General features: G+C 50.2%; 2 protein-coding genes across 12 annotated transcripts in view; both read left to right on the plus strand.

Annotated features, from left to right (window-relative positions):
* LOC126533064 (MAP/microtubule affinity-regulating kinase 3-like) overlaps window positions 1-27344 on the plus strand; it is a 153362-nt gene that overhangs the window by 29935 nt on the left and 96083 nt on the right. The window lies entirely within an intron of this gene.
* LOC126533068 (uncharacterized) lies at window positions 17342-18712 on the plus strand. The gene has a single exon (XM_050180285.3). It carries the CDS (start codon window positions 17394-17396, stop codon window positions 17973-17975), a length of 582 nt encoding a protein of 193 aa, XP_050036242.2. The 5' UTR covers window positions 17342-17393; the 3' UTR covers window positions 17976-18712.

Consider the following 27344-nt stretch of genomic DNA (forward strand, 5'->3'; position numbering starts at 1 on the left):
GTGTGCCAGGTGAGCCGGGTTACCTTCTTTACGATAAGTTTTACGACCGTCCTTTTGGACGCTCGGCGAGAGGAAGAATAAAGAAAAAGGAAGAACGTTCGTGGTGGTGGAGGGGGGTACCGTTTAAGACCTCCAGGTGGTTCCCGTGCTGGCACCTACATATACGCAACACTTGGCAGCGAATTCTCTCTGAAAGCAAGCAGCGGTGACCCTCGTCATGATTTTTAACCTGCAACAACCTTACCTCACCCGGCACCTCCTCTTCGCTCCTGTGCAGGTGGTCGCGACTGAAAATCTAGATTGGCTTGCATTCGAGATTATCAGCTCATTTATGCGTGTGTGTGTGTGTGTGTGTGTGTGTGTGTGTGTGTGTGTGTGTGTGTGTGTGTGTGTGTGTGTGTGTGTGTGTGTAAATCCCTTAGACAAATTTACACTACAGTAAATCCTGCAGACTGCGCAGAAAGGAAATATAACCGCAGCGTTACGTCAGTAGGCGCTTTTTTTTTTTTTGTAGAAGGTGGTCTCTCCACAACTACGTCGGTCTATAGTTACCTGGTTATCCTTAAAAAAACCCATCACATGCTGCAATCTGAATGAACCAATAAATGAGCCTACCAAATTTGACAGCGTTGTAAAAAAGTGCCAGATAACAGACACTGAAATTTATGACGTCATACTGACGTACCAGCAGGGCAACAATCTGGAGCGAAATGGGCCCATAATTTATCTGATGTTTGTTTTGTTTTGCCAACCTTGTTGTTTTAGCAATTAGGACCTCCGACTGCATGTCTCTGGCGTTTGACCCGTGCAGTTCTTTTTCTTTCTTTTTTTCATTTTGGGGTAAGCGGGCTCTTATCGTCTTTTATTACCTCCATTTGGCGCGCTCGATTTTCCCAACCTGTCTGCGGTGTGTTTCCAATACGAGCGACGGGCGCTTTTCTTATCGCGGCACCGCACTTATCCGGCTGTTGTTTTGTACACATTGCACCAAGCGCGTCGAACGCAGAAAAGCAGCGCCGCGGAGTGCAGCCTTCGCTGAACAATTTCCTGGCATTTTTATCTCGCTACCTTTGGATCATCATCCTCATAATAATAATCATCATCATCATATCATCATCATTATCATCATCCTGGCTTCGCCCACTGCAGGGCAGAGGCCTCTCTCATACTTCTCCAACTATACCCCGGTCATTTGCTAATTGTGGCCATGTTGTCCCTGCAAACTTCTTAAGCTCATCCGCCCATCTAACTTTCTGCCGCCCCCTGCTACGCTTCCCTTCCCTTGGAATCCAGTCCGTAACCCTTAATGACCATCGGTTATCTTCCCTCCTCATTACATGCCCTGACCATGCCCATTTCTTTTTCTTGATTTCAACTAAGATGTCATTAACTCGCGTTTGTTCCCTCACCCAATCTGCTCTCTTCTTATCCCCCCCCCCCCCCCCCTTAACGTTACACCCATAATTCTTCTTTCTATAGCTCGTTGCGTCGTCCTCAATTTAAGTAGAACCCTTTTCGTAAGGCTCCAGGTTCCTGCCCCGTAGGTGAGTACCTTTAGGTAGCTTGGATTGATTGATTGATTTATTTATCGATTGATATAATTGACTAGATGGGCACAGTTCAAAAACCTGCGCACTGACGAAAACAATGGGGCGACACAAAGTTAAGCGCGCATCAAAATTTGAAACTTGAGCCCACTGACCCACCAACAAACTGTCACGTCGTTTTAGCGCCTTTTCCAAAATAAACGGTTTCCATGTTTTACCAACTGCACGCATATTCCGTTGCGATGGGCGCGTTCCGCTCAGCATCGTCTCACCCCGGTCCGTGGGTCGGGCTTTTCAACGTCGTGAATGTCGGGAGTAATTGCTCTGAGGCAACTCCTTCTCACTGTTTGCGTTTTCTCAGCACCGTTTTCGTTTAAATGTTATTACCGTTTCTCTGGTCTGCTTCAAGGCGTTGCATTGGGCCGCGCCTTTAACGTCCAGTCCGGGTTATCCCTCGGGCATCCTTACGCTGTACTGCTGTCGTTTACTGCAGGTAAGCCGGGGCGACATCTTTCTTTTTTCTCCGCGTTCCACCCGGACAAGCGCGTGTATGCACGAAAGGAAAACGAATACCGAAGCGCTAATTCACTCACTCGCTTTATCTCTGAGGAATCTAAAGCGTGACGCAAAAAGGGAGTGATGTGAATCTGTTCACTTCCCCGTTGGCGTATTAGGTGTATGTAGCGATCACCGTATAACGCATACTTTCGCCCGGCGTCAAAAGGCACAAATGGAATTCTTTGGCGCTTTGCATGTTTTTGTTCCGGCGTCGCGGGCTAGAACGCGCACTGGGCACGTGACCTCATTTTCTTTACGAAGAATAGAAAAAGAGCGTACATGCGCAACGGCTGTGCTGAATGACGAATGCGAAGGAAAGCCATTGCGATTTGCCTCAGCCGAACGTGTCCTTTGCACGAATTGCCAAACGCTCGACGGCGGAGAAACTGCTCAATGCGCGTGGCGAAACAATCGCCGTCTCCACGCCCTGCTGCTGCCAGCTACACGCCTGTAACTCGGCAGCAACAACAAAGAAATAGAAACTATACGGAAGCGGCGAGTTCAGTCCAACGTTGCATATGTTCAGACCATTACGTTCGCACCGTTGCCTGCGCAATTGCGAGGCCCGCGGGAGTCGCCGATGCTCTCTAAATATAGGTGTGCAAGGGCCAGTGAAAATTTACAGAAAACGTGCGCGTGTCGTTGGGGCGTTCGAGTTCGAGAAATGTGAAATTTGAACCGTGTGCCTGTGCTTTCTCGGTGTGCATTCGATTCGAGCTCGTCAAATTTAATGCATGTTTTCTGAGCGAACGCGGTATCGGAGTGAACGGTAGATAATTCCAGCGCATGGAGCATATATATTTACGTAACCTCTTAGGATTTATTTTTTATACTTATGAACAATAATGACCAGCGACTATCGCGCTGCCTGAAATGCCTTGCTGTTTGTGTGATCGGCAGATGTGAGTTATTGATCGGTTGTTGTTGTTAAAAACTTTATTTAAACAGAGGTGTTCGGGCCACGTAGGCCCCTGGGCCCCCGCACGACCGTAGTCCACTCAAGTGTTTATGTTCCGTAGGTCCATAACACTGGCAGCCCGGCTGGTCGCGATGTTTTGCGTTGCCGGGTCCTCAGAGCGGAGCACGGTCTCCCAGTCCTCCCACGATGTCAGGTGCTCCAGGCCCCGCGGGAGAGGGTCCGCCGGGCAAAGCGAGAGGATGTGGATGGCGGATGCGAACGGTTCGGGACAGAGGGCGCAGGCGGGCGTGGGGAAAGAGGGATGGTAATGGGATAGGGTGACAGGGGAGGGGAGTGTGTATTGATCGGCATAAGATACGTTTACATGAATGCGACAGTAGCGTGTCGCATTCTTTAGCGCATCACGGCGACTGTACTATGCGCCACCATGTGGCGCATCTGCTTTCGTCCGAAACAAGCCGCGGAACCTGTTCCGTGCGGTTCCGCCGGTCAGTGGAGGAGGGCACACACCGTGAATGTCGTAACTCGATCAATGCGACACGCCAGCTTTTACACACTCCGCACGAGACGACTCATCTCGAACTATACTCATCGCCTTCCTGGCGTATTACCGCCGTTTACATGAATGCGATGCGATGGCAATGTGATGTGATGCGCCACTCGTAGAATTCGTGTAAACGCTGCTGCATTGACACGTGTTCACACGGGAGAGGACACCCATTATTCAGCAGCGCTGTTTGAAACGTCTAACTTCCGGTCTCTCCCAACGAGCGAGCGAGTAAAGTCACTCCCAGCGTTTCGGCAAGGGGCCACTGCAATTCCTTTCGCCCGAATCCATCCCTCTCGTAATCGCACCGGGCGCGACCGGCCGGTCCCGGTGATTACGCATAGGCGGGATAGCCGCTCGGACCAAGAAAAGAAGGATAGCCGTGTAAGGACGAGAGAGATCCTAAATGTGTCCAGATTTCGACGATGATATGCGAAGCCTCTCAGCTGTTCGCCATTCGGCCTGTCGGTCGACTCGCGTCTACGGCTTCCTGTGACTCTTAATTCTCTTGTTGGTGTAAACGCAGTGTTCTGAAACAGTAACCAGCTGCCACTCCTATATATGTCGCATGTGGTGCGCTTCTGCGTACGGCACGCGGCGCGGGAATTTGCCGGTCGCCCCGCAGTGAAACCCATCGCCTGCTGCCCGGACACTGCAGTCACTGCCACCTCGGCTGACGCCCCGAGGGCCTACGATATTCTCCCGCACTCGCCTGCCGATGCCGCGATGGCTGCGTTTCGCGCTTCTCTGCAACGGATCGAGCGCGCCGCCTTTTCTCGTATCGCGTTGGTGGCCGCGTCAACCGGGAAGTTGGCCTGGCTCGGGGATGTAGTGTATACGTATACATATGGGGGGGGGGGGGGCTCTATGTACACGGATATGGCTGTCGCCGTCCTTTCCTCTTCGCAAGTGGCACACCGTGCGGCGTCTGCCAAGAAATTGGGCGGTTTGCACAAAATGACTGAAACAAAGAGTTTACATAAGATAAAAAAAAAGATCACCATTTTCCCCTCGAGTATTCTTCCTCTTTCGCAAGTCGTTTCATATATATCTGTATGGCAGAAATTTAAACCGAAACCTTGTAGATTTAGCGCGACGCACGATATGCCGTGCGTCGAGTGGGCCATTAAAGGGTGGCGACGTGCTGTATATATGATTGTACAAGATCCCTTCCTGAAGCTGCAGCCTGTTCTCTTGGTTGATTGAAGTCAGGTGTTTACAGAATCAGGGCAACGCTTGACTTCAATCAGCAAAGAGAACAGGCTGGCTTCGGGAAGGGATATTCTGCAATGTATAACGTCCGTGTCATCAACCAGGTAATTGAGAAATCTGCGTAGTACAATCAACCTTTCTACGTGACTTTCATAGGTTATGAACATGCATTTGATTCAGTAGATATATCAGCAGCCATGGAAGCCTTACGTAATCAAGGAGTACAGGAGGCATCAGTGAATATCTCGGGAAATACTACAAAGATTCCACATCTACCTTGCTTCCCCACAAGAAAATAATAAAATTACCTGTTAAGAAAGGGGTCAGGCAAGGAGACACAGTCTTTCCAATGCTATTCGCTGCATGCTTAGAAGTATTCAAGCTATTAGACTGGGAAGGCTTAGCAGTGAGTATAAACGGCGAATATCTCCGCAACCTTCGGTTTGCAGATGACATTGTCCTGTTCAGCAACACTGGAGATTGATTGAGTAAGTACCTTAACGAATTATTGAGTAAGTACCTTAACCGTGAAAGTGTAAGAGTAGAGTTAAAGATTAATATTCAGAAGACAAAGGTAATGTTCAGTAGCCTGGCAAGGGAAAAAGAATGCATGATTGGCAGTCTACCTCTGGAGTCTGTACAGGAGTACATTTATTTATTATAGGGCAATTACTCACAGGGGATCGTAATCACGAGAAGGAAACTTACAGAAGAATAAAAATGTGTTGAAGTACACACACGGCAGGTATTACCAAACCCTCACTTGGAACTTATCACTGTCGTTGAACAGAAAAGTACGCAATCATTGCAACCTACCGGTGCTAACACTCGGGGCAGGAACTCTTTGAGGTTAACGGGGAAGCTCGAGAACAAGGACCGCGCAAGGAGCGACGGAACAAAAAATGCCAGGCGTCAACTATCCCGTGCTTAAAGGGACACTAAAGGTTAATATTAAGTCAACGTGGACTGTTGAAATACCAGCAGAAACCTCGAAACGCTTGTTTCCGGCGAAGAAGAGACTTTTTTTAAAGAGAAAATGCGTTCTGAAGCGTCCGCATACCTCTAGCGCAGTTCAAAACGCCCGCCCTCCGATCGAGGAGTGGTGACGTCATGGTCTCATAGTGAAGTTGCGCCGTCGGTGAGTAAAACGGCGCCCGCAGATGGCGCTACGGCTTTTTTGCGCAAAACGCAAACGCGCGGCCAGAAACAGCCAAGACAGAGCCGACAGCAGCGCGAAAGCGGAACTATGGTTACGCTAGCCACCGTACTATGGTGGCTAGGGGAAGGGAAAGCGCGCAACGATAAGCTGGTTCTTTATTTTATGACGCCAACTTTGACGCTCGTTGCAATGGACGACCCTGACAACGACACATTGGCTTGCGATGCTGGGCTCGACTTCAGCGATTTAAGCACTGATGAACGTGACCTGCTGCTGTTAAGAATGGCCATACGGGGTGGCAACGTGCCAGCTTTCAGCCCGCTGCACGCGTTCCGAGCCCACCAGTCGAAGCGCCCTTCCGAGAGCTGCGGTCGGCAGGCCGCCACGTGGCGCACGATCAACTCCGGAAATTGGTACTTGGCCGCACCACCCGAGACGGAGCACGGTTCTACGAAGCCCTCGGTCGTCGACTCCGGAGCCTTTGTGTGTATGAGTTCGCACCTGTGTGTTTGCGTGTGTGTGGGCGTAAACGACACTGCGGAACGACTCCCCTAGGTCGTTGACTCCGAAGCCTTAGTGCGGGGCGGCGGCAAGTTTACAATGCTTGGACGAACCTTCCCGACCATTCCTGCTCCGTCCTCGTCCGAACGATGACGTCGAACTATGACGTCAAGCGGAGAGCTTATAAGCAGCGTTTGCCGGCTGCTAGGAGTGCTCGTGTCGTGATCGTTGTCGGGAGCTGAGTGCTCTGTCGTACTCGAAATGTACTAGTGAGCTGTGTGCTCGTAAACTGTTTGCTGTATGTTAGTTTTGCGGGCTCCATATGGGAGACGCGCTACCCAGCCAATGTATGTCATGCTTTAAATGTAAATCCTGCAATTAAATCCTGCTCGCCTAGCCCTGTCGTCCCAAGTTCATCTCTTCAGCTACGTCTGCCAAATCCTACAACTGGTTGGCAGCGGAGGGATCGGCCTGCGGCTCGTAAATCGGCCTACGACTCGGAGACAGCAACGGCAGCTGACGGACGTTGGCACATGGTGACCGACCGGCATCCTGATCAAGTTGGAGGCGACTTGAGATTGACCACCTCTTGCAACTGACTGGTACGGCGGGGAAGGACTGGTGATATGGTGCTGCTTCAGTGGGTAAGCGTTTGGTTTTGGCTGTAAGATTTACCAGGCTTCAGTTTCACTGTGTTTTTGGATTTGATTCGCTGGGATCTTTTACTTGTAATTTGATTTGCGTGGGTATCGCAACAAGTATTGTGTGACAGCAGAGCCAAAGCTTAAAGTAGCGACCATGGTCCTAATGTGTTTGACGAGGGCTGACCTGTTGTGGTTGTGTGAGGAGATAGAGGTAAACGTAGAGGAGGACTTGACGGAATCAGAAATTCGTAAGACAATTCTCGAAAGTGAGAATGATTTGAAATTCATAGAGCAAATGGGCAAACGAATTCTAAGTAAGAAGCGAGAACAGGAAGCAATTAGGCAAGAACAGAAAGAATTTGAGCAAGAACAGGAAAAAGCTAGGCAGGAACTGAAAAGCATTACACAGGAAGAAGGCCTAACAGAAGTAACGAGGCGGTACATTGATGCATTGAACAAAGAGATACAATGTATTGAGCAGTCAATCGAGCGAAGTCAACAGCGGCTGGAGAAATCTGTAAGCTGGACGCAGCGAAAGTGGCAGGAAGTAGACAGCAGATTTTGTTCAAAAGCCGAGGAAAGTAGTAGTACCTGTGAGAGTAGCAGCACGATCACAAGTGAACTCGAAGTGCTAGCAGTTAACGAAGCCATAGTGGCAGCAGAGGCCGGTAAAGGCCAGAGTGAGAGCGACGAGGTGCTGTGCCAACAGATGACTGTAGAGACAGCTAGGCCAGCTGCGAACAAATTGGCACAGTTACCGCGCGTGTGCGTCGCATCTCATGGTAGCGAGGTCGTTAGCGAGGTACAGAATACTACGGACTTGACAGACGCGAGCACCCATGTCAGGTCAGATCTGCGTGCAGAAGTGAAGTGCGAGCTGGACGATGCAGTTGAGAATAGTTCTCGGGGTGGCGAGCTCCGTAGCTCACGAGAGAACAACTGCATTGTTCAGGGATCGGTGCGGCTCTCCGCCAGTCTAGATAGCCTAGATAGGGATGATTCAGTTATTAATCATTCGGACTGTGCGCGTGAGACAGCGATCGATACGGACGGGCTGTGTGCAGATGCACAGCGTGAGCTGGGCAATGTAGTAGAGGGCAGTTCGCAAGAGTGCGAGTTGTCTAACTCGAGTAAAGCCTGCTGCATTGTGCCAGAGTCGGTTGAGCTGTCCGCCAGTCGAGGCAAAGTGAGAGTAGATTTTAATGTAAATCACTCAGACTGTACGGGTAAGAGACCGATCCGGGCCGACGAAATGTGTACCGGCCAGCACAAGGCACGAGAAGGCGACATGAAAGAGAGTTCGAGGAGAAAGCGCCGCAGAAAGAAGCGCCGTAAAGACCGAAAGACGGTAACTAATGTAGCGCCGCCAAAGATGGCGAGAGACCCAAGAGGGCAGGGCGCGAGGAAAAAGGTGCGGTCGTCACTGACGATGTTGACGCATCGAAAACGTTCGAGCCACCGGTCAAAGGGCACGGGGCAGTCAAATTCCTCGTCGTTCCGTCGTTCTCTTCGAAGCTCAGCGTGCAGTACAAAGAAGCGCAAAGTGGCAAGACGAGACCAGGTGGGGAGTAGCGACGCGGTCAGTCGAGGTCATGTTGAAAGCGGGGCGCGAGGACGCAAATTGGCAGGAGACCGTAACGTCTTGGGGGAGCTGATAGTGAGTCAGCCCTTTTGTTGTTCCCCGATAGCCAGAGTAGCTTTCAAACCGCGGCCACCTCGGGTCCGACTGAAAGTATGAGTCAGACGAAAGCGTTTGGAAAGGGAGGCCAAGAGCCCTTCCGTAGAAACATGTTGTTTTGTTTTATTTGTGAACATTTGCAGATTTTCGCGATTTGAGACTAGGATTTCTTTCAAAAAGTAAGGTATGAGCTCTGTTTATGTTTTGTTTGAGGAGCTCGAGATTTGAAAGACGCGTTTTAAGTCAACCTGTAGTCTCGCGAGGTGTTCATTAATAAGTATATAGGCTTTCTTTTTTTGTGTGTGTAAATAACCTGAGTGTCAAGGTTATTGTTGAGAGGCCTATCGTAACGCGCGTGTGTTTTAGTTAACCTTCTTTTTTTTTTATAAACGTTTTTTTATTTTCTAAGGTTAACCGCGTAGATTTTCAGTAAGTGCACGATTTGCACTGAGAAGAGCTCTTAAGTCCATTAGCGCGTGTCCTGTGTGGACGGAAGGAAGCAGAACGTTTATGACTGGGTTGCTCGTGTGTGTCGAAGGTAGCCGTATTCTGACTTCTCTAGTACGCGTGCGAAGAGCTAGTTATTAGAAGACACATTTGTTTAAAGGTTCCTCTGTGTTGCGTAAGTTACGCAAGTTTGGTTGTTTATTTAAGGAACGTGTCCTGTGTGGACTAAAGGAACAAATGTTAGTCAGCGTGATGAAAACTTTGTAAGATGCAAGCACGTGTTCGGAATAGGGACCTCAAACTTAGCGCGTCTGTGATGACGTACCTGTGGAGTTGGCCAGACGGTTCAGTGGCAGCAATACATGAGATAAGTACGCCACTGTGATAGGGTAGGAACAGGCTGTTCGCGAAGTTAGGCTGCTGAAGTTATGTTTGAGTATTGGTGTTTGAAAGGCTTCGGTTTAATTCTGCGTAAACCTTTACTCTTGTGCAGCGCGACGGTCGGGTTTGGTCAAACTCAGGAGGAACGTGAACGCTCGCTTTGGCGGCACGAAATTTTGGGGCAAAATTTGGGATCCAAGTTGAGTGACTTGCATGGAAATTGTGATAGGAAGCCTGGTGGGTTAGCAGCTAATTCCGGGCGTTTGAACGCTGAGCGGTATTGTGTTGCCGGGTCGACTCTTCTGTGCCAGTTTTTTGTAAGATGGTTGAAGGCATTCCAAGTACGCAGGGGTTGCAGAGAGCAAAGCCATCATCTTGCTCGCCAGCCATTCTCTTCCTGCCCAGCGGTTGCCTGCACTGGCCAGGCGAGATTTTCCGGGCCATGGAGGAGCTGTTAAGAATGGCCATACGGGGTGGCAACGTGCCAGCTTTCAGCCCGCTGCACGCGTTCCGAGCCCACCAGTCGAAGCGCCCTTCCGAGAGCTGCGGTCGGCAGGCCGCCACGTGGCGCACGATCAACTCCGGAAATTGGTACTTGGCCGCACCACCCGAGACGGAGCACGGTTCTACGAAGCCCTCGGTCGTCGACTCCGGAGCCTTTGTGTGTATGAGTTCGCACCTGTGTGTTTGCGTGTGTGTGGGCGTAAACGACACTGCGGAACGACTCCCCTAGGTCGTTGACTCCGAAGCCTTAGTGCGGGGCGGCGGCAAGTTTACAATGCTTGGACGAACCTTCCCGACCATTCCTGCTCCGTCCTCGTCCGAACGATGACGTCGAACTATGACGTCAAGCGGAGAGCTTATAAGCAGCGTTTGCCGGCTGCTAGGAGTGCTCGTGTCGTGATCGTTGTCGGGAGCTGAGTGCTCTGTCGTACTCGAAATGTACTAGTGAGCTGTGTGCTCGTAAACTGTTTGCTGTATGTTAGTTTTGCGGGCTCCATATGGGAGACGCGCTACCCAGCCAATGTATGTCATGCTTTAAATGTAAATCCTGCAATTAAATCCTGCTCGCCTAGCCCTGTCGTCCCAAGTTCATCTCTACAGCTACGACCGCCAAATCTTACACTGCTGAAGGCTCGCGCTGCCGGCGTCGTTGCGTTCTACTACGACGGCAGCTGTATGTCATGGCTCTACATATTCGCACCATTTGTAGCTTTTCCTTCGTGAAAACCAAATGCTGCACTTGTCCCGTCTTCGACCTGCAGTTGTTCTTGCGCTTCGGAGAATGCAGGCAAGACCGACGGAACAGCGCTACGGGAAATCATTGCTTTGAAAGGCACTCCACACGACTTCAGTAAGTCGGCGCTGAACTCGTAATCCTCTGTACGAAAGGGCAGCGAGCACACTATGCGATTTTTCGGCTCTTTGCCAACGCGACGTGGCAGAGGTACGGCACTTAACCACTTCGAACGGAGAGGTTTACTCGTTGGCCCACAGTGATAAGTAACGTTGGATTCGCCGCTGCCACTGCCCTTGGCCAAGTTCCGCGGACCGTTCGCGCATCCCACAACATCACATGGACGTGGCATTTTCGCTGCTTGTTCCAAATGCAAGTTTCGCGAGCCAGCAGAACCAGCGCAGCACGACGCGATAACGAAACAATTGAAACTCCAAAGCGCGCGCAGCGCAGAGTCGAGCGCGCAGAGTCGAGCGAAACGAAACTTTTTTTTTTTTTTTTTGTGACAGCGTGCCTTCTGGCATAAGAAGTATTTCGACCACCCACACACTACTGAAGGGTAACGTCAAAATGTTATTTTTTTCTTAGAATCGAACAGAAGTGGACAAGTATAATTTTCTTCCGTCTTATAACCTAATAAATTATCTTTTTAATACGAGTAGTTGAGTACTAGTGACATAAATTATGATAAAGAGTGCTTCGTCATCGGGCTAGTACCGGAATGTCGCAGGGGGGTCTCAAATCGTGTCATGCATTTACCCGCAGAGGAAAGAAACTCAGGAGAGGCCCTGAGGTCACTCTTTGTGAAGCTAAAGTGAAGCCGGAAGTTGGCGTTGCTCATGGCGTTGCTCCGCCTATCGGGCCACCTCTCCTCTCTTGTTTACATTTCTCGCGAGACCACGCCGCGCTGCGCGCAACTGTGCTGCTCGGACCCGTGCGCTCCGCAGCAATACTAAACAATCGTTAGCACGTTAGCAGGATTCCGCCAAAGAGGGCAAAATTTCCCGCGGATATTCCTTCGTCCGTTGCCATTGCCGTGGCGCGGTACATTGCGTCCAGCGTCGCATGCGCGTTCATTTCACGAACTTTAGTTGCTCCTGTCCCACCTGGCCACAGCAACATTCGGTAGAGCACGGTCCAGATAACGCAGCGCAGCAAAACACGGAGACCAACGCAAACCTGCCCGCATAGTGCCTTTGCCACGGTACGAAACCTACGGCGCAACACGTGTGAGCGCACAGAACAATAACAAAGCCGCCATTGTGGCCCGAAAGGCGTGGCCGCTACAGCAAAGAAACAAAAAAAAAACAGCAAAAACAGGAGAACCAACTACGTCATTTCCTCCACACTTTTCTCCTAGCGCACGAAGGCGGTAGGGCCTCTGCTCAGTTTCCTTCCTCCATGCATTTACCTCAATTTCTCGGTTACTAAAGCTCTGTTCGCGATTATATTGACGCCTTAGACGTTCTAGAGCATTGCTTTATCACTTTAACTTGACTTCATAGTAACCTTTAGTGTCCCTTTAACTGGAGACTTTTGAGGCACATAAGCTACGATACATTGAACACTAATTAGGGGGCCAAATTGCGTCTTTCGGTATATCGTCCGCATAACCGCTCGGTGACCCCGCGTCTTTCGGTGCTGTCGCCCTGCGGCCGTGTAGCCCTAGGCGCGGTGCCAGCGAGCCCGCGCGTGCAGAGGTAATCGGCCCGCAGTTCTTGCGCACGAGCGACCCACCTAAGGAGGGGGAGAGAGAGAAAGGCCTTCGCTCGGGGGGGGGGGCCGAGCGGCCGTTCTCCTGGCGACGCTTCGAGACTCCGCAACCCGCCCCACACTGCTCGCTTGGACGGCATTCAAGCAGCTGCTGCGTGTGTTATTTGCCCGAGGATCGCTGAGGCCGTTAGCTGCTGCTGGTCGGTCAGCCGCCAGCGCCAGGAGAGGAACGCCCTCGCGTTGGCCTCGGCGCCGCAACCCCCCTTGTCGTCCTGCCTATGTATTTCTTTTTTTCTTTTCTTTTTTTTTTACCTTCGCAAGAGCACCCTCGCCGAGAAGCGGAAACAAAAACACCGCCACTCCTACACCGCTTCGTCGTGGTGTTCTGTCCTATTCTCGAGCACGTGTTAACTTGGATTGGCGGGAAGGCGAGGAGCCAACCGCCCGAGGGTACTGCTGTTGCTGCGATAGCGGCAAAGAGAGAGAGAGGGAGAGGGGGGAGGGAAGGTGCGCGCTCTTCAATGGGTAGACAACTGCGAGGGGTGCGCTCCATCAATGGGCGGGACGCGTGGTGTCCGCTGCCCCGACCTCCCCTAATTTTTGCACCGTTGTCTCTTAGGCCGCTCCTATATGTGTGTACGCGAAACGGCTATTTTCTTTGTCTCTACGTTTGACGAGCGCAGCAGGCACGGTGTGTGCGTGCCCAAATTGGCAACGTGCTTGCACAAGCATGAACAAAAAAAGAACAAAGAGTGAAGAACGCTGAGACTCGGAGACACTTCCTGAAGGCGCTGGACGGTGCCCCCCCATTCTCCCAGAGAGTGACTCAAGGGCCTGATTGCGACAGGCAGCTCAATCAGACCCCACTGTCCCCTCAGGTCTTGGCTTGTGCCTCCGGCGGCAGCGGTTGTGTGTCGAGTGTTCCGCGCCACGGTGAAGATGGAGCAGAGCGCGGCCATGTAGCTTCGTTGTAACGAGTCTGAGGTGCGGTGACATTTCGTTATAAACGTCACTTGGCAGCATCCGTGGAGAGGTGGGAGTGGATGTGGCTTTCATTATTGCCAGGATCGGTCACTTGGCGAGACGCACGATAAGAAACGAATAGAATCGGAGGAAAAGAATGGTTGCAAAAGAAGCTGCTACAAAGGCTAGTATGAAAATTCATTCGTTTGCACTACGCGTCGCCTCTCGTAACCCCTATGCTACTATGTGACGTTGTCGTTTGTTTCCACTGGCGTTGACGAGGACAGACATGATGCAGTCCCGAGTGACGCAGGTATCTGCAGCATTGAGATTGCGCATTTGTTGTCCGTAACACGAGCGGGTATCTGGAATAGGAGGCTTGAGCATATGGCCTCCCTTAGTACATTGTGCCTAAAATCTTGAGTTCCAGGGCACAACTACAGAAACTTGTGGTCACTGAATGTATAGTACGGTCTGCTTTTACAGAGGAACATCTTGCAATAAAGATAATTTAAGTGAAGCACTTCTGTTAATCGAGACAAACAAAGAGTTATATAGAACGTGTTCGGTTGACGTCTACCCATTGAAAAGCAGTGTGCAAGCCTTCGTGCCGTTATTCAGCTTTAATCGGCTGTAGCCGATTACTATAAACAGGTGTTCTCTTTAAATGTGCACCTTGCCGAACAGTAACTTTCTATCACGGCGGTCATCTGCGCTGCGTCTCGAGAGAACGAAACGCGCAGCTTCATTCGCGTCCAAGCCAGCCAATCCTTTATTCGCTCGAACGCAGTAATTTAGTGTGCTTTCCCCGCTTAGGTCATGATGGGCGGGTGTTTGAAAGGACTGCGTCCTCGTGCGGCTGGTGGTGACGTCGATGGCACACTGGATGCCCCAACAGCCGCGGCGGTTATGGACTTTGCTCGGATATAAAATTTTTTCCGTACCCTGTTCGGCTTGTAACAAACACCGGCTCTCGTGTTGACTGAACCAAGCGGCGACGTAGGGCGCCGTCGCTGCCTGTTCACGGTTTGTTGTTGCTGCTGCTACCGCCGTGGGGTTCGACGGTGGTGCGATCTATCAATGCGCGCTTTGTTTTGTTTTGTCTTCGTCGGCGAGTTGAGCGCACCGTAGCAAATTGCAGCTGCCCGCGGCTTCGAGGCCTTGGCGGGGCTGTCGCTCTGCCTGCCGGTGCGCATCCCATAGAATTAGAACTGTATACGGCCCACGAGTATAGCATATACACTACACTCCATCTCACAAGTCGTTCGCAACACTGCGGAAGATGCGGGACCCCTTAGCCAATGAGAAGGCCGAATGCCCCATGAGATGTGTTCATCCGCGCCGCGTCGTCTGCTCACAGCGACAGTAATTGGCGGTTTGCGACGTGCTTGCGCAAAAGTTCTGATATGTCACGTATTGCTGTAACGTATCATGTATTACGCCAAAATTTAACTCTCTAATCCCGCCAGTAATCAGACATAAGAAACGGACAGTTACACCCGGAACTATGTTTCGCTGCGCAATGATATTATCGGTGCATGCCTCGTACCTTCGGCGTGCCCTCTCCCTCGACTCTTTTCTCCCTCTCTCACACCTCCAAGCCTCCTTCCTCCGTTGTCTATATTTGGCAAAGCGACGTGTTCGTTGAGCTCTTCAACCAGAGCACTGTCGCTATTTGAAATATTGCACTTAGACAACGTTCGAAAACCAGTAAATTTTATTATGAATCCGCTGGAAATATTTCGCCCGAAAGTAATATCAAATATGCAAGTAAGCATATCATTTGTGACGATGAAAATGCTGTTGGAATGCATGTCCAAGTCGTGTAGGAAAAAAAAAAGTTGAATAAAGCGTATACGTACTCTTATGCTTATGTCAGCGACAAATTTCCTGTGGGATTCGTTCATACCCGCTCTTAGTGTTTGTTGAATACGCTTATCGAAAATGTGCTCGACAACTTGCGTACCGGCCGCGCATTTATCGCAACATCTGTGTTATCCGAAGAGAGCCACTGTCGCCAGGAAGCCGCATATATACGTGAATACACGACTGCGGCTGTGCTGTTATTGATAATTATGATGATGCTCAGGCGTGGCCTGAACCGACCATTGGGGACATGCCAAGAATCGCACGGCAAGAGGATACATTAAACGAAGTACCCTAGAATGAATATAGGCTAAGTCAAACCTCGTTATAACGAAGTAGTTCTGGCTCCCACACTTCAACTTGATTAAAGCAAGCATATATATATATATATATATATATATATATATATATATATATATATATATATATATATATATATATATATATATGCTTGCTTTAATCAAGTTGTTCAACGGAAAAAGAAAAGAAAGAGGCAAAACACGGTGCAAGACACGATTCTAAGACCTATGGTGTTCGGTCGTCAGAGTTCTGACGACCGAACACCATAGGTCTTAGAATCGTGTCTTGCACCGTGTTTTGTCAATCATTTTTTTGTTGAAGAGCATGGCCAAAGTTAGCTGGGACACCCTATATATTGTGTACGTGCGCGTGTGCGTGAAGACATAAAGATGCGGGAAACCTAGTCTGCTCTGCTTCATCTCCCTCTAGACAGTTTCATGCTTTCTATTCTTGCCCGCTTCCAGTTCTTGTGTGCTTTCCCGCCGTTGCAGAACTTCTCAAAAGCGTGCTTGTTATCGTGTGCTCCGAGTCGCGTTTCGCAAGAGTATGCGTGTGTGTATTTTTCAGAACATTCGGTTCAGTTTGCTCCAAGCCGTCGTCGTAATTTTTCTCTCGTTTTTCTTTTTCTTTTTCTTTTTTGAGGGGGGGGAGGAGGAGGGGGGTAAGCAACAGCGCCGTTGCTTGCTTGGCTTTGGTGTCGACGCCTACTGGCGGGTAGGAACACCGCGTGTGTCGTGGCATATCTTTTTCTTTGTGTACGCAACACTTGGTGGAGGACATGCTTATCGTCATGCAAACCGAATACTTACAGTGCTGTATGATGAGGCTGTATATATAAGTTATTTTAGCTGCGCTACTGCCTTTTCTAAATAAAGAGGAATGCTTCTTGCGGTTGATACATACCATGGGACGTTCTCGTGCTATTTTTCCATGCATCTTTGAAAGTTAGAACGAGGGAAAGCCTAGGCGAGTTTCGCGAACCAACCTCCGCGCCACGGTCCTCGTCGCCAGCTCGCAGGACCCGGCCAGTCGCATCATCATCTCGGGGCGATTGATCGGATATATGTATTCGATCTTTTTACGTAATAAATTAAAAAAAAGAGAGATAGAGAGATTATTATTTTAATGTTTGGTATTTTTTCTCTTATTCTTTGATGTTTTATTTTTCTCTTCTTTTCTCTTTACTGATTAATTCACATGCAATGAACTTATCCTAGTTCCTTATCCCTCATTCTTACACTTTTAATAATTTTGTTTTGCTGAGTCTGACTGCCTAGTTACGCTCTGTTCTTGTTTTTGTGGCGTCTTTTAAAACATTTTTCACTTCTCTCCTTAATGAGCACATCTTTGTCTTATGTTTCTCCCTACCGTACGTAGTCCGATCGTTGACATGTCGTCTCCCTTTGCGGGTACACGTCATAGTTGATCATCATCATCATAATCTCTAATTTGCAAAAATTCTTTTTAGTTTTATTTTTCTGCCACACCGTCCGACTCGTGGACTCGTATAGTGGGTCGAGCCATGTCACCTCGGGTCGACCAATCAGCCAGCCTCGCTGTCTCGGGGGTTCGTGCCGAAGGCGCGTGGCGGGCCATCTGTCTGTTTTCGTGTCCCCGTATCTCGAACCCGAGGAAAACTTTGCGATCCGTCTACGCCCCCCCCCCCCCCCCCCCTTTCTTGCGATAACGTCAGTCGTCCGCGACCATATCGCCGTACAGAGATGTTCGTCCTGGAGTGGCTGAGCGACGCGCTCTCGTACCTGGGCATCTGGCAGAAGGGCGGCAAGCTGCTCTTCCTGGGCCTCGACAACGCGGGCAAGACGACGCTGCTGCACATGCTGCGGGAGGACCGCATGGCGCAGCACGTGCCCACGCTGCACCCAACTTCGGAGGAGCTCCGCGTGGGCAACGCGCGTTTCACCACGTTCGACCTGGGCGGCCACGTGCAGGCGCGCCGCGTGTGGCGCGACTACTTCCCGGCAGTGGACGCCGTCGTGTTCCTGGTGGACGCGCACGACCGCGAGCGCTTCGCCGAGTCCCGCGCCGAGCTGGACGCGCTGCTGGCCGACGAGCAGCTGGCCGGGTGCCCCGTGCTCGTGCTGGGCAACAAGATCGACAAGCCGGGGGCGGCGAGCGAGCACGAGCTGCGCTCCTTCTTCGGGCTCCAGGCGCAGGTCACGGGAAAGGGCAGCGTGCCCCGGGCCGAGCTGGGCGAGGTGCGGCCCCTCGAGACGTTCATGTGCAGCGTGCTGCGGAGGCAGGGGTACGGCGACGGCTTCCGCTGGCTGGCGCAGTACGTCTAGGGCTGTTCGGCGGCCACGACGTCTGGCCCGCGTCTGGCCGCGCGACAGAAGGACGACGGAAAGGCGTTCCTTCCCTTGTCTGGAATCACAACGGCGCAGGTCATCGGGCCGTTGTGAACGGCGAAGAGCAAGGACGTACGGGAGCGTTGGCCATGGTCCCTTTTCTTTCTTCTTTCTTTCTTTTCTTCACTGCGGAGGAGTGGGTTAGGAACGTTACCGGACATTGAGACACTACGTTGTCTGTGCAACACGCTTCCAGCACTCTCCCTGTTTGTTTTGTTTTTTTCTTCTCATTCCTGCTTCCCGCACAGTTTAATCCATCGCAACGAACGGCGTGCGCGTGTAGTAGTGCGAATCAAGCAAGAAAGGCTTCCAGCTGACAAGGACAGAAGCGTCAGGGTTCCTATAGCTGACAAGGACAGAAGGGACATGTCGTCGTCCCACACGCGATGCGCCTGCACTTGGACGCCCAGACCGACTCTGTTTCTGTTTTTTCTCCTTCCGTTGGTTCCTTTTATGTATGCTTTTCATTCCTTTTTCTTTTTTTCATTCGAGCTGCTGTGAGCTTGCGTCCTTCAATACATGGTCAGCCTAAAGCGCATTGTTTCAGCGTGCTTAACATAAACAATGTACTCACTAAACCACGCCAGGAAAGAAAAGAAGGGATAGGAGGGGGGACGCCTAGCTTCCAAGAGAGACACTTGCCGCGCACGGCCTTTCGTCGAGTGCCATTCGCGGCGTTTTCTCTTGGGTGCGGCCTGGCTGCGCGTGCTTAAAATTAGCAAGTGTCCTCGCACCTTCGAATTATGCACCGCGATAGCTGAGGACGGCGCCGCCATGAACTGTAGTCGCTCCCGGCAGCTTGGGTGACGTTCGAAGGTGGTGAATGCAATTCAATATAATGCGTACGCATTATATTGAATTGGCAAATCGTTGCGTGGAACTGAATAAGACATCTTGTTCTTACCAGAACGTAGCCGAATCAATAGGAGAAGGATGGAAGGAACGGAAAATAGCACAATGTGCTAAGAATTTATCTAGGAGATCGCCTGGAAACGTGTAAAAATTCCTTAATGGTCAAGTGAACATCACTATAACAGCGTCCAAAATAGGAGGCTTCCAGGTAATACCAGGAATTTAGAGGTGCAGTCAAGTTGTCGAAAGGGTACATACTTCAGAACTTTTTCACCTACGACGACAAAATGAGATAACAAGGATCAATCATCTCGGCGTCTCCAAACAAAAGTCCTGTGGTCACCGAATGGTCTGGCGATAAAGATTCCTTGACGGACAGATCGCGCCTTCGGGCCGCTTTAACATTCGCTGTTATCTAGGAAGAATTAATTCAGCTCTATACGAAGACTTGCTGTAGACGTTCTGCAATAGTGATCGCAGAGAATGAGATGTGCTGCAATGGTCTGATTGCACGTAAAATGTTACGTAGGTGTATCTGGTATAATAGTTCGACCACTCTAATACCGCTGCCTTTCAAACGGATATCTGCCATCTCCAATGCAAGAGTAGCGTAAGTGAACACGATTGTCCGCACCCGCCGTGGTTGCTCAGTGGCTATGGTGTTGGGTTGCTGAGCACGATGTCGCGGGATCGAATCCCGGCCGCATTTCGATGGAGGGCGAAATGCGAGAACACCCGTGTACTCAGATTTAGGTGCACGTTAAAGAACCCCAGGTGGCCGAAATTCCTCCACTACGGCGTGCCTCATAATCAGAAAGTGGTTTTAGCACGTAAAACCCTATAATTAAATTTTTTAACACGATTATCCGACTGTATATGTGTGCCTTGTCCTGCGTTTGCGCTAATGTGCCTCCTTTTATTAGACTGCATCCAAATTACCCTGCAAGGAGTCTAATTAACGGCCTGCGTACTTCGTCATACCTTTTCTTTTATTTATTTCTCATATTACGCTGTCGGTATTCAACACGCTTAAAACCTCCTGTTTATTTTATTTCTGGCTGGCTGGCTGGCTAACTGAACGTCAAATAACTTCTCTACAAGTGCTGCTTTTCTTAACTAGCGCCTTGCGTTCTTGGGGGACGACCGCGTGCTGGCTGATCGCCCTAGTTGCGCCAACATCCTCGAGGAACGTGACGTAGGAACGTCGTAGAACGTGACGCACTATACGAGAATGGGGGGCGTCACGCGGCGCCCTTTCAACTCTCGTCTCTTTCGTTTCGTCGTTCTTTAAGTTTTGTTTTTTACGACTATCGAATTGTTTGTTTGCTTCGGTTCACTAATTTGTTCCGACACGCGCCACTCCTCGGCTTGGCACACTGTTCCTGGTTTCGTCAGCGCACTCGTGTGCGACATGCCGCTTTCTCCATGCGACCTCTCTCTCTCTCTCTCTCTCTGCCATTTGTCTGCATTGCTGGCTCGTCACGAGCTCTTTGTGGTTGCTGATGATACACTTGCACGTCACCTTGGCTGCGCAAAGTGAGACGCGGAAACGTGCGTCGGGACTTGGCTTGGCGTACGCGCAGGTGTGTGCGTGTGTGTGTGTGTGGCAAGCCCCCCTCCCCCTCCCCCTCTTAGAGCTTGGCTAAGGACCCACCACGCCTCCCCCCCTCCCCCATCCTCTACCATTCCCTCTGCACGGCGAGCTCTGTTCTGCCGGTCTCTTGGAGACGGCAACTGTCAGCTTTGTTTACGGCTTAGAGCCGCCGCTCGTTGCTTTCGTTCCCTATGCACGCTTCTTAGTCTTCCGCGCCCGTTGCCATGGCTACGTGGAAAAGACTTCTCGACGGAAAGTGGGCCGGAAAAGTTTTGTTTTCTCTCCGTTATAGACACTTGCGCAGCAACAACGAATGGTGTGGCCTCATTGTTGTTTGGCGCGTTTCTCAACAGCCAAGCTTAAAACGCTCGCGCGAACTCGTAAACAGCGGCTCGTTATTATTATCATCGTATTTTTCCTTCTGTCTCCATTGTGACCCGACAGCGGCACAATGATTGCCCCCTACTTTGGGGCAATCGGTATCTGCTGCCTAAACGCGAGGGGGGGGGGGGAGGGGGGGGTACTGGCGCCGCGAAAATCTGCATTCGAACTTGGCAGTCGCTCTGCTGATACAATCTACTGCGGTATCAGAATGAGGTCGATAAGAATAGCCCCCGTGTCTGTGCGAATTGCTTTTTTGCGAGTGGGAATATTAGATTTAAGTAATCAGCGTACACCGCTTGCAGAATGAGTTCAATTGAGAGTTTCAAGAATGTGAATGCTCTTTGGGTTCATCTGTGGGTTCATCGACATTTCTCTCGTTTAATGGGCGGTGCAAACTTTGCACGTATACCGCTGTGGTGGCCATTTCCGATGACTGGTTTTATATCCTGCCGCTGAACGTCGGAATGTCCCCTGCAACGCGTGGCACGTGACCTAGTGCGGGAGAGGAATGAGTGGAACTGAGGAGCTCGTTATTTAGCCAAATAACAGTCGTATGAAGTCAGCAGACACTGTGCATAGCTAAGGCAAGCACGTGTGAAATGGTCTTTCTTTCTTTCTCCATCCCTCACTCTATTATGATACGTATCCCTGCATAATTAGGCCGAATCGCTATCCTTCTGCACATGAAACCTCATTGGTTTGGTTAAGTACTTTAAAAAAACATCGTTTTTGACAATTGTATAAGGTTTCTCACTTAAGTTTCGATAGGTAATATCTTTAGTCTTCAAGTTTTAAGGGTTAGGCGTCTATAGTCTTATACAACTCAGGTCTTCAGTGAAGCCCCGCCCACGCCCTCATAACCGCCAGCCGCTGTTCCTCCCCGAGGCTGCAAATAGTTCGTACTTCAAACTTTCCCTGTTGCCTAAATTAGGCGGTAACCGCAGAAATAAAATTATAAGCTCGTAATTTTGTACGTTTTCACTCGTCCATTGTAGGAGAACGGTGAAATCCTAATTATTTATTCAACTGAAATAGAACGCTTGCTTCGCTGCAACTATTTATTGCCAAGATTCACTTCAGTTGGCAGGGAGGTTGCATGAGTAAAACGGGTTCAGCAGTGAAATGGAACTGTACCGCGGAGTTTTGAAAAGTGAAATGCTCAGACTCCATATACTTTGTCAGTGCGTGTTGTACACCTCATCGCTTCCGCTGATGAAATGACTCTTCAAGAACAGCAGACGCTCGGGAGGTGTAAAGTACGACGCCATTTTGAAATGATCGAATGTCGACGATTTTGTCTGCTCCTGTGATTGGCTGGCGGAGTAACAACCTGGCGCGGTCCGTGTTCCTTGGTTGCCAACTGCTGTTTTTTTTTTTTTTTTTTTTTAAAAGTTGTATCCTACTATAATAATTGTAAGAAGTTTTAAGTTTGCACGTATTCTTTACGAAAGAAGGGAGGGTGTTAGGACAGCGTAGTTACCGGCGGTCGCGGGTCTAACTCACAGCCTTCTCACAGTGCGTGTGGTAATCTGTACTAATTGAGAAGTACATGGTCGCTGTACTCGAGAATGGAAGCTGTACATATTTGTTTTCATGCGCTGTATACTCCGAATCTCCGTGGCCGCTTTGTAATACGTTGTCCAGCCAGCGAGGAGAGGAGAAACGAGTTTGGCAATGGCGCGTTTATATATGCAGATTGACTACTTTGCTCGACCATCTGATTTGGCCTGCGTAACTTGGGCACGTGTCCGAAAGGCGACGCGCTTCTTTCGCCACTACGTGAGGTTAATGAACTACGGGTAACCTCTACGGGGCTCCGCGCGTCCTACATATATACATATATACAACGCTGTCTGAGCTAGAAGATATTGACTATTGCCTGACTTCTCTAACTTAGGAGTAAAGTTACGATATCGATGTATTAGAGGCAGCCTATCTTTTTCCTTTCGTTATGCCCGTTACGCTGTCCCTGTAGTGCTCATTCGAGCTTTCCTTTCTTTTGTTATCTCTACCCCCTTTTGGACTCATTGCGTGGCCCAGCTGCGACGCATCTCGTCCGCCCCGTCCCTTTCTATCGCATGACGCAGATGTTTTATAGACACACAATCGCGACGTCACCTTCAGAAATATATATATATATATATATATATATATATATGTATATATATATATATATATATATATATATATATATATATATATATATATATATATATATATATATATATATATATATATATATATATATATATATAACGAAGCTCAAACGGTGCGTCTAAAAACGGGTCGACAGCTGCCACATCAGAGCGTTCGTGTTTCGTTCGACCCGACTCGCGCGGATCGCCCCTCGTCCAGCAGCTCGCTCGCGTGGTGCGGCGACTGCACGGATAAACGAGGCCAATCGCTCGCGCTTTGTGGAGGAAGTCCACTTTTCCTTATGGCCACCGCTTTCACCGAAACCACGCCGCGCTCGCGGCTTTCTCTCTCTCTCTGCACCATTCGCGCATGCCGTTGCGTTTTGCGGCTGGGTGCGCGCAAACACGGAGCCAGTCGACGAGCATATACGCGGCGCGCTGTTCGTTCACCTGTCGTCGCTAAGTGCACGTGCTGCCGGCATGCGCTGGACTGGCGGCCGTACTGTTGCAGCCGCGCTTCGCAAGAGAGTCGTGTCCGTCCCGCGCATGGTAGTGGCACGGTGCGTCGCGCGTTCTCCGGCGCCGACGTCCGGCGATTGTGATCGGGGCTGCGTGGCTTCTGTTTGGCGCTCGCGCCGAATCCCACCCCGCATTATACGATATGCACGCTTGCGCGAACAACGCCGTCCGTGCGAGTTTCACAATGACCCACCCACCCCGACCATCCACTCGACTTCCTCCTCTTCCTCTCGGCTCGGAAAGCGTGTCTCGCTTGGTCGTCGCAACGGGTACTCCCGTCTCTCTCTCTCTCTCTCTCTCTCTCTCTCTCTCTGTGTGTGTGTGTGTGTGTGTGTGTGTGTGTGTGTGTATGCCGGTCCTGCGTTGTGCACAGACAAGCTCGCTGCTGCCGCTGCCGCCGCCTTGCAGCGGAGCAATAGACGCGTACTGTAGCGATTGTCGCTGCCCTGCTCTCTCTCTCTCTCTCTTCTTTGTTTTTTCTCTCCCGTCTGGCTCAGGCGGCGGCCGTGAGTCATGCGTCCTCAATGAAGCCGGGCCGGCCTAGCGCCCCGGTCGCCCGCCCGGTGCGATCGCCGGTCTGGACGCGCCGCTTGTCTGTCTCTCCCGGCGTTGTCGTGCTCGTCATCATCGTCGTCGTCGGTGGGTCCGACCGCTCGCTCGCGCCGGGAAGGACCGGCTCTGTTTCGCGAGCGCGAGGGGGGAACCCTCCTCGAGCGCGGTGCGCCGGTAACGCGCGCCTGCAAGCTCGGCGTGCTCTCTCGTCTAGTTCCGCGCAGCACTGCGAAAGCCTGCAGAGACGGCGTGTGGCAATTAACCGGTAGCTCTTCCCTCCCTAAAACATTAGGTATCTAACTGTTTTAGGCTTGTAGCGCAGCTCAGGAAGAGCAAAAAAGGAAGGAGGTAGGGGTAATCACAGGGAACGGAAAACAGAGTGATTACCTTTGATTACCCCTACCTCCTTCCTTTTTTGCTCTTCCTGAGCTGCGCTACAAGCCTAAAACAGTCATGACATACCAACTCGCCCAAACTGCCACGCTTTTGATTAGGTATCTATTTCACCAGTCCGTGGAATGTACGGATTGGGCGTAGACATATTATAGAGCGGTTTGCCTCCCTATTTTGTTTCTTGTTTGTCTGTACGTAATGTAGAATATATTGTGTACACAGAATTGATTTAAAGCGTAAGGCTGTGTAAGCCCTGCGGCCGTAGGCACCGTGCGAACTTGCGATCTCGTAACATGGCCTTAGTCATATTCAGGCGCCCGTACATTAATCAACTATACACGCCCCGTCCCGCAAAGAAACAATTTACATATAAATTTCCCGTAGGATAATATATAGCTGTACAGTTTTTTACTCGACAGGAAAATAAAATTCTTTGGGCAGTCTGAGGTGGCGCCTATATCGCCTGTCCATCACTGCTCCGTTCTATAGCGAGTCTGCAGAGCCTCCCCATAGGCCTCCCTCCCCCATTGTGATCGCAATCTGTCCGCCAAGCGGCGGCGGTAGCGATCGTATTCGAGGTGATGATGATGGAGGGGTGCTCGAAGCGTTGCTTTGTAAACCATCCCGGTAGCGTAGACGGGGTAGATTCGAGATAGGGGCCCGGCGTCATCGGCGATGTTCTGCCTCGTGTATGTACCTTGCCGCCCGCGTCCCTCGCCCTGTTCGTCGCTTACAACGCCGATAATGTGTGGTGAGGGCGATCGCCGATGCAACGTTGTGATTCGCTTTCTCTCTTGTTGTTCGTCTTCCTTCTGGAAAGATGATGGTGATTATGAATATAGTGTTTTGTGGCGCAAGGGTGAAGTATGACCAAAGAGCGCCAGGCCAATGTGAATGTGTTCAATGTGAATCTATAAGTTACGGACAAGGGATGTGACAGGGCTGTAAAGGGGCCTAAAAGGCGGTAGAATACATGTAATAAAACTATGACAATGACTATGCCTATGATGCGTGCCAAGGACGCGAAAGATACATTGTAAAAGAATTGCAATGCGATAAAATTGGTCACAGGCTAAAAATTCTTAAAGCACTACTGCCGTAACAGAGCCCTTGAAGCGCAAGGACCTGGAAAGAAGGCGAAGGGTGTTCGCAAAGCGTAAGGTGTCCCCAATTTTTTTTCTTTTTTCGCGAAACGTGCATCTTTGAGACACGGCTGACGGCGTTGCGTCGAATAAGACTATAACTGCTTCAGCAAGGACTTATCGACAAGTCCGTGCCACAGTCACCAATCGTTGGGATTTCAAAAAAAAAAAAAAAAAAATAGAAGCCAGGCAACGCAATCCGACTTTGTCTCGACATTCGGCGGGTGAACAAAATACTACGAGCTCACTGTGAACCAATACCCCGGATAGACACCATTTGTTTGGGAATGCATCCCAAAAGACATACTTCTCAAAGGTAGATTTTGCCTTAAGTAAACTGAAGCCATATAGTAGATCGGGCGCCAAATTATGTATAATACATAACAAATACATGGATAAGCGCAACTACTGAGTGGAATTATATATATATATATATATATATATGATAATTTACTGCTGAAGCGGGAACAGTACGAGGCGCTCCATGGCGCTCGAAACGGTTCTCGGGACGTCAGGAGAACATATGTGCTGCAGTGTGTGACGCGCAGCACCACACGAAAAAGGACACATGCATTGTAACGACCGTCGCTAGAACACTATTTCTATGCACTACTGCATTGTCGTACATAATTGTGAAACGAAGTGGTACTGGTCCTTATTCAGATGGGCCTGGCAACGAAGTGCTCCCAAGCCGTCCCGATCTCCAATAGTACCAACTGCCAGCAGCGGTGGCTCAGTGGCTGTGCGACGTCCTCCTGCTGAGCATAAGGTCAGGGTTCGATTCCCGGTCGCATTCGTTGCATTCCCATAAGAATGGAATGGAAAAAAAAAAATAGAGAGAGAGAGAACGCTCTTCCAATCCATGGCCTGTGCGTTGCCTTTGGACATGGTAGATTAACACCTTAATTCTGTGCTTTGTTATTTGTTTTTAATAGTTACTCCAACAGCTGGTTGAGGCTTGTTTCCCGGCACGGCCAAATCCTGCGCTTTAAATGTTGGTGATCGCGGTTGTCTCTCGAAGCAAAAAAAAAAAAGCGGTGTTGCGATGTATCTATATATGCAGCATATACTCGAAAATAACTTTTTTTTTTTTTATCTATACCTCCGCGTGTATATCTTTTGAACGTGACGTCACGAGGGAACGGATAAGCACTCTCGGTAAACCTGGTAGTGATGCGCTGAATTCCCGTGCCTAACGTATTCACTCGCGACTAACTTATATAGGCCTGGACAGGATAAATACCTTAATTTGGAGCGTATAGTCGTGTTTGGCGAACACCTATACGGAACGCCTTTATAAACGACGCGCATATGGCGAAGTGCACCTGTCGTCTCTCACTCTCTCGTGCCGCGTATTCAAGCTGCTCAACTCAAGGCGCAGTTGCTCGGGAGCTTGACTGAAAGTAAGTGCCCTACATGTTGAATTCCGAATGGTCAGCCTGCGCTCACACGTAGAGCGTGAGCCGGACTTGTCTGTACAGGGTGGCCGAGTGACCGGCTGCAGACTGTGCGTGCATGCGTCCGCAGCAGTATACCTATAGTATATATCTACAGTACAGCTGCTGGATGTTGTTTTATTGTGCGTGGACCGAGAATGCAGCGTCGACAATGAGTGGTATTATTGCGCCTTCGCAGGGTGGCTGATTGGGTGGTGGTTTTAACCTTCGCGCTGTACACTTACGATTATTGCACCGCCGACATGACCCCCCCCCCCCTCAAAAAGAATAAATAAATA

The sequence above is a fragment of the Dermacentor andersoni genome, chromosome 7, assembly GCF_023375885.2.
Source record: "Dermacentor andersoni chromosome 7, qqDerAnde1_hic_scaffold, whole genome shotgun sequence".
NCBI lineage: Eukaryota > Metazoa > Arthropoda > Arachnida > Ixodida > Ixodidae > Dermacentor > Dermacentor andersoni.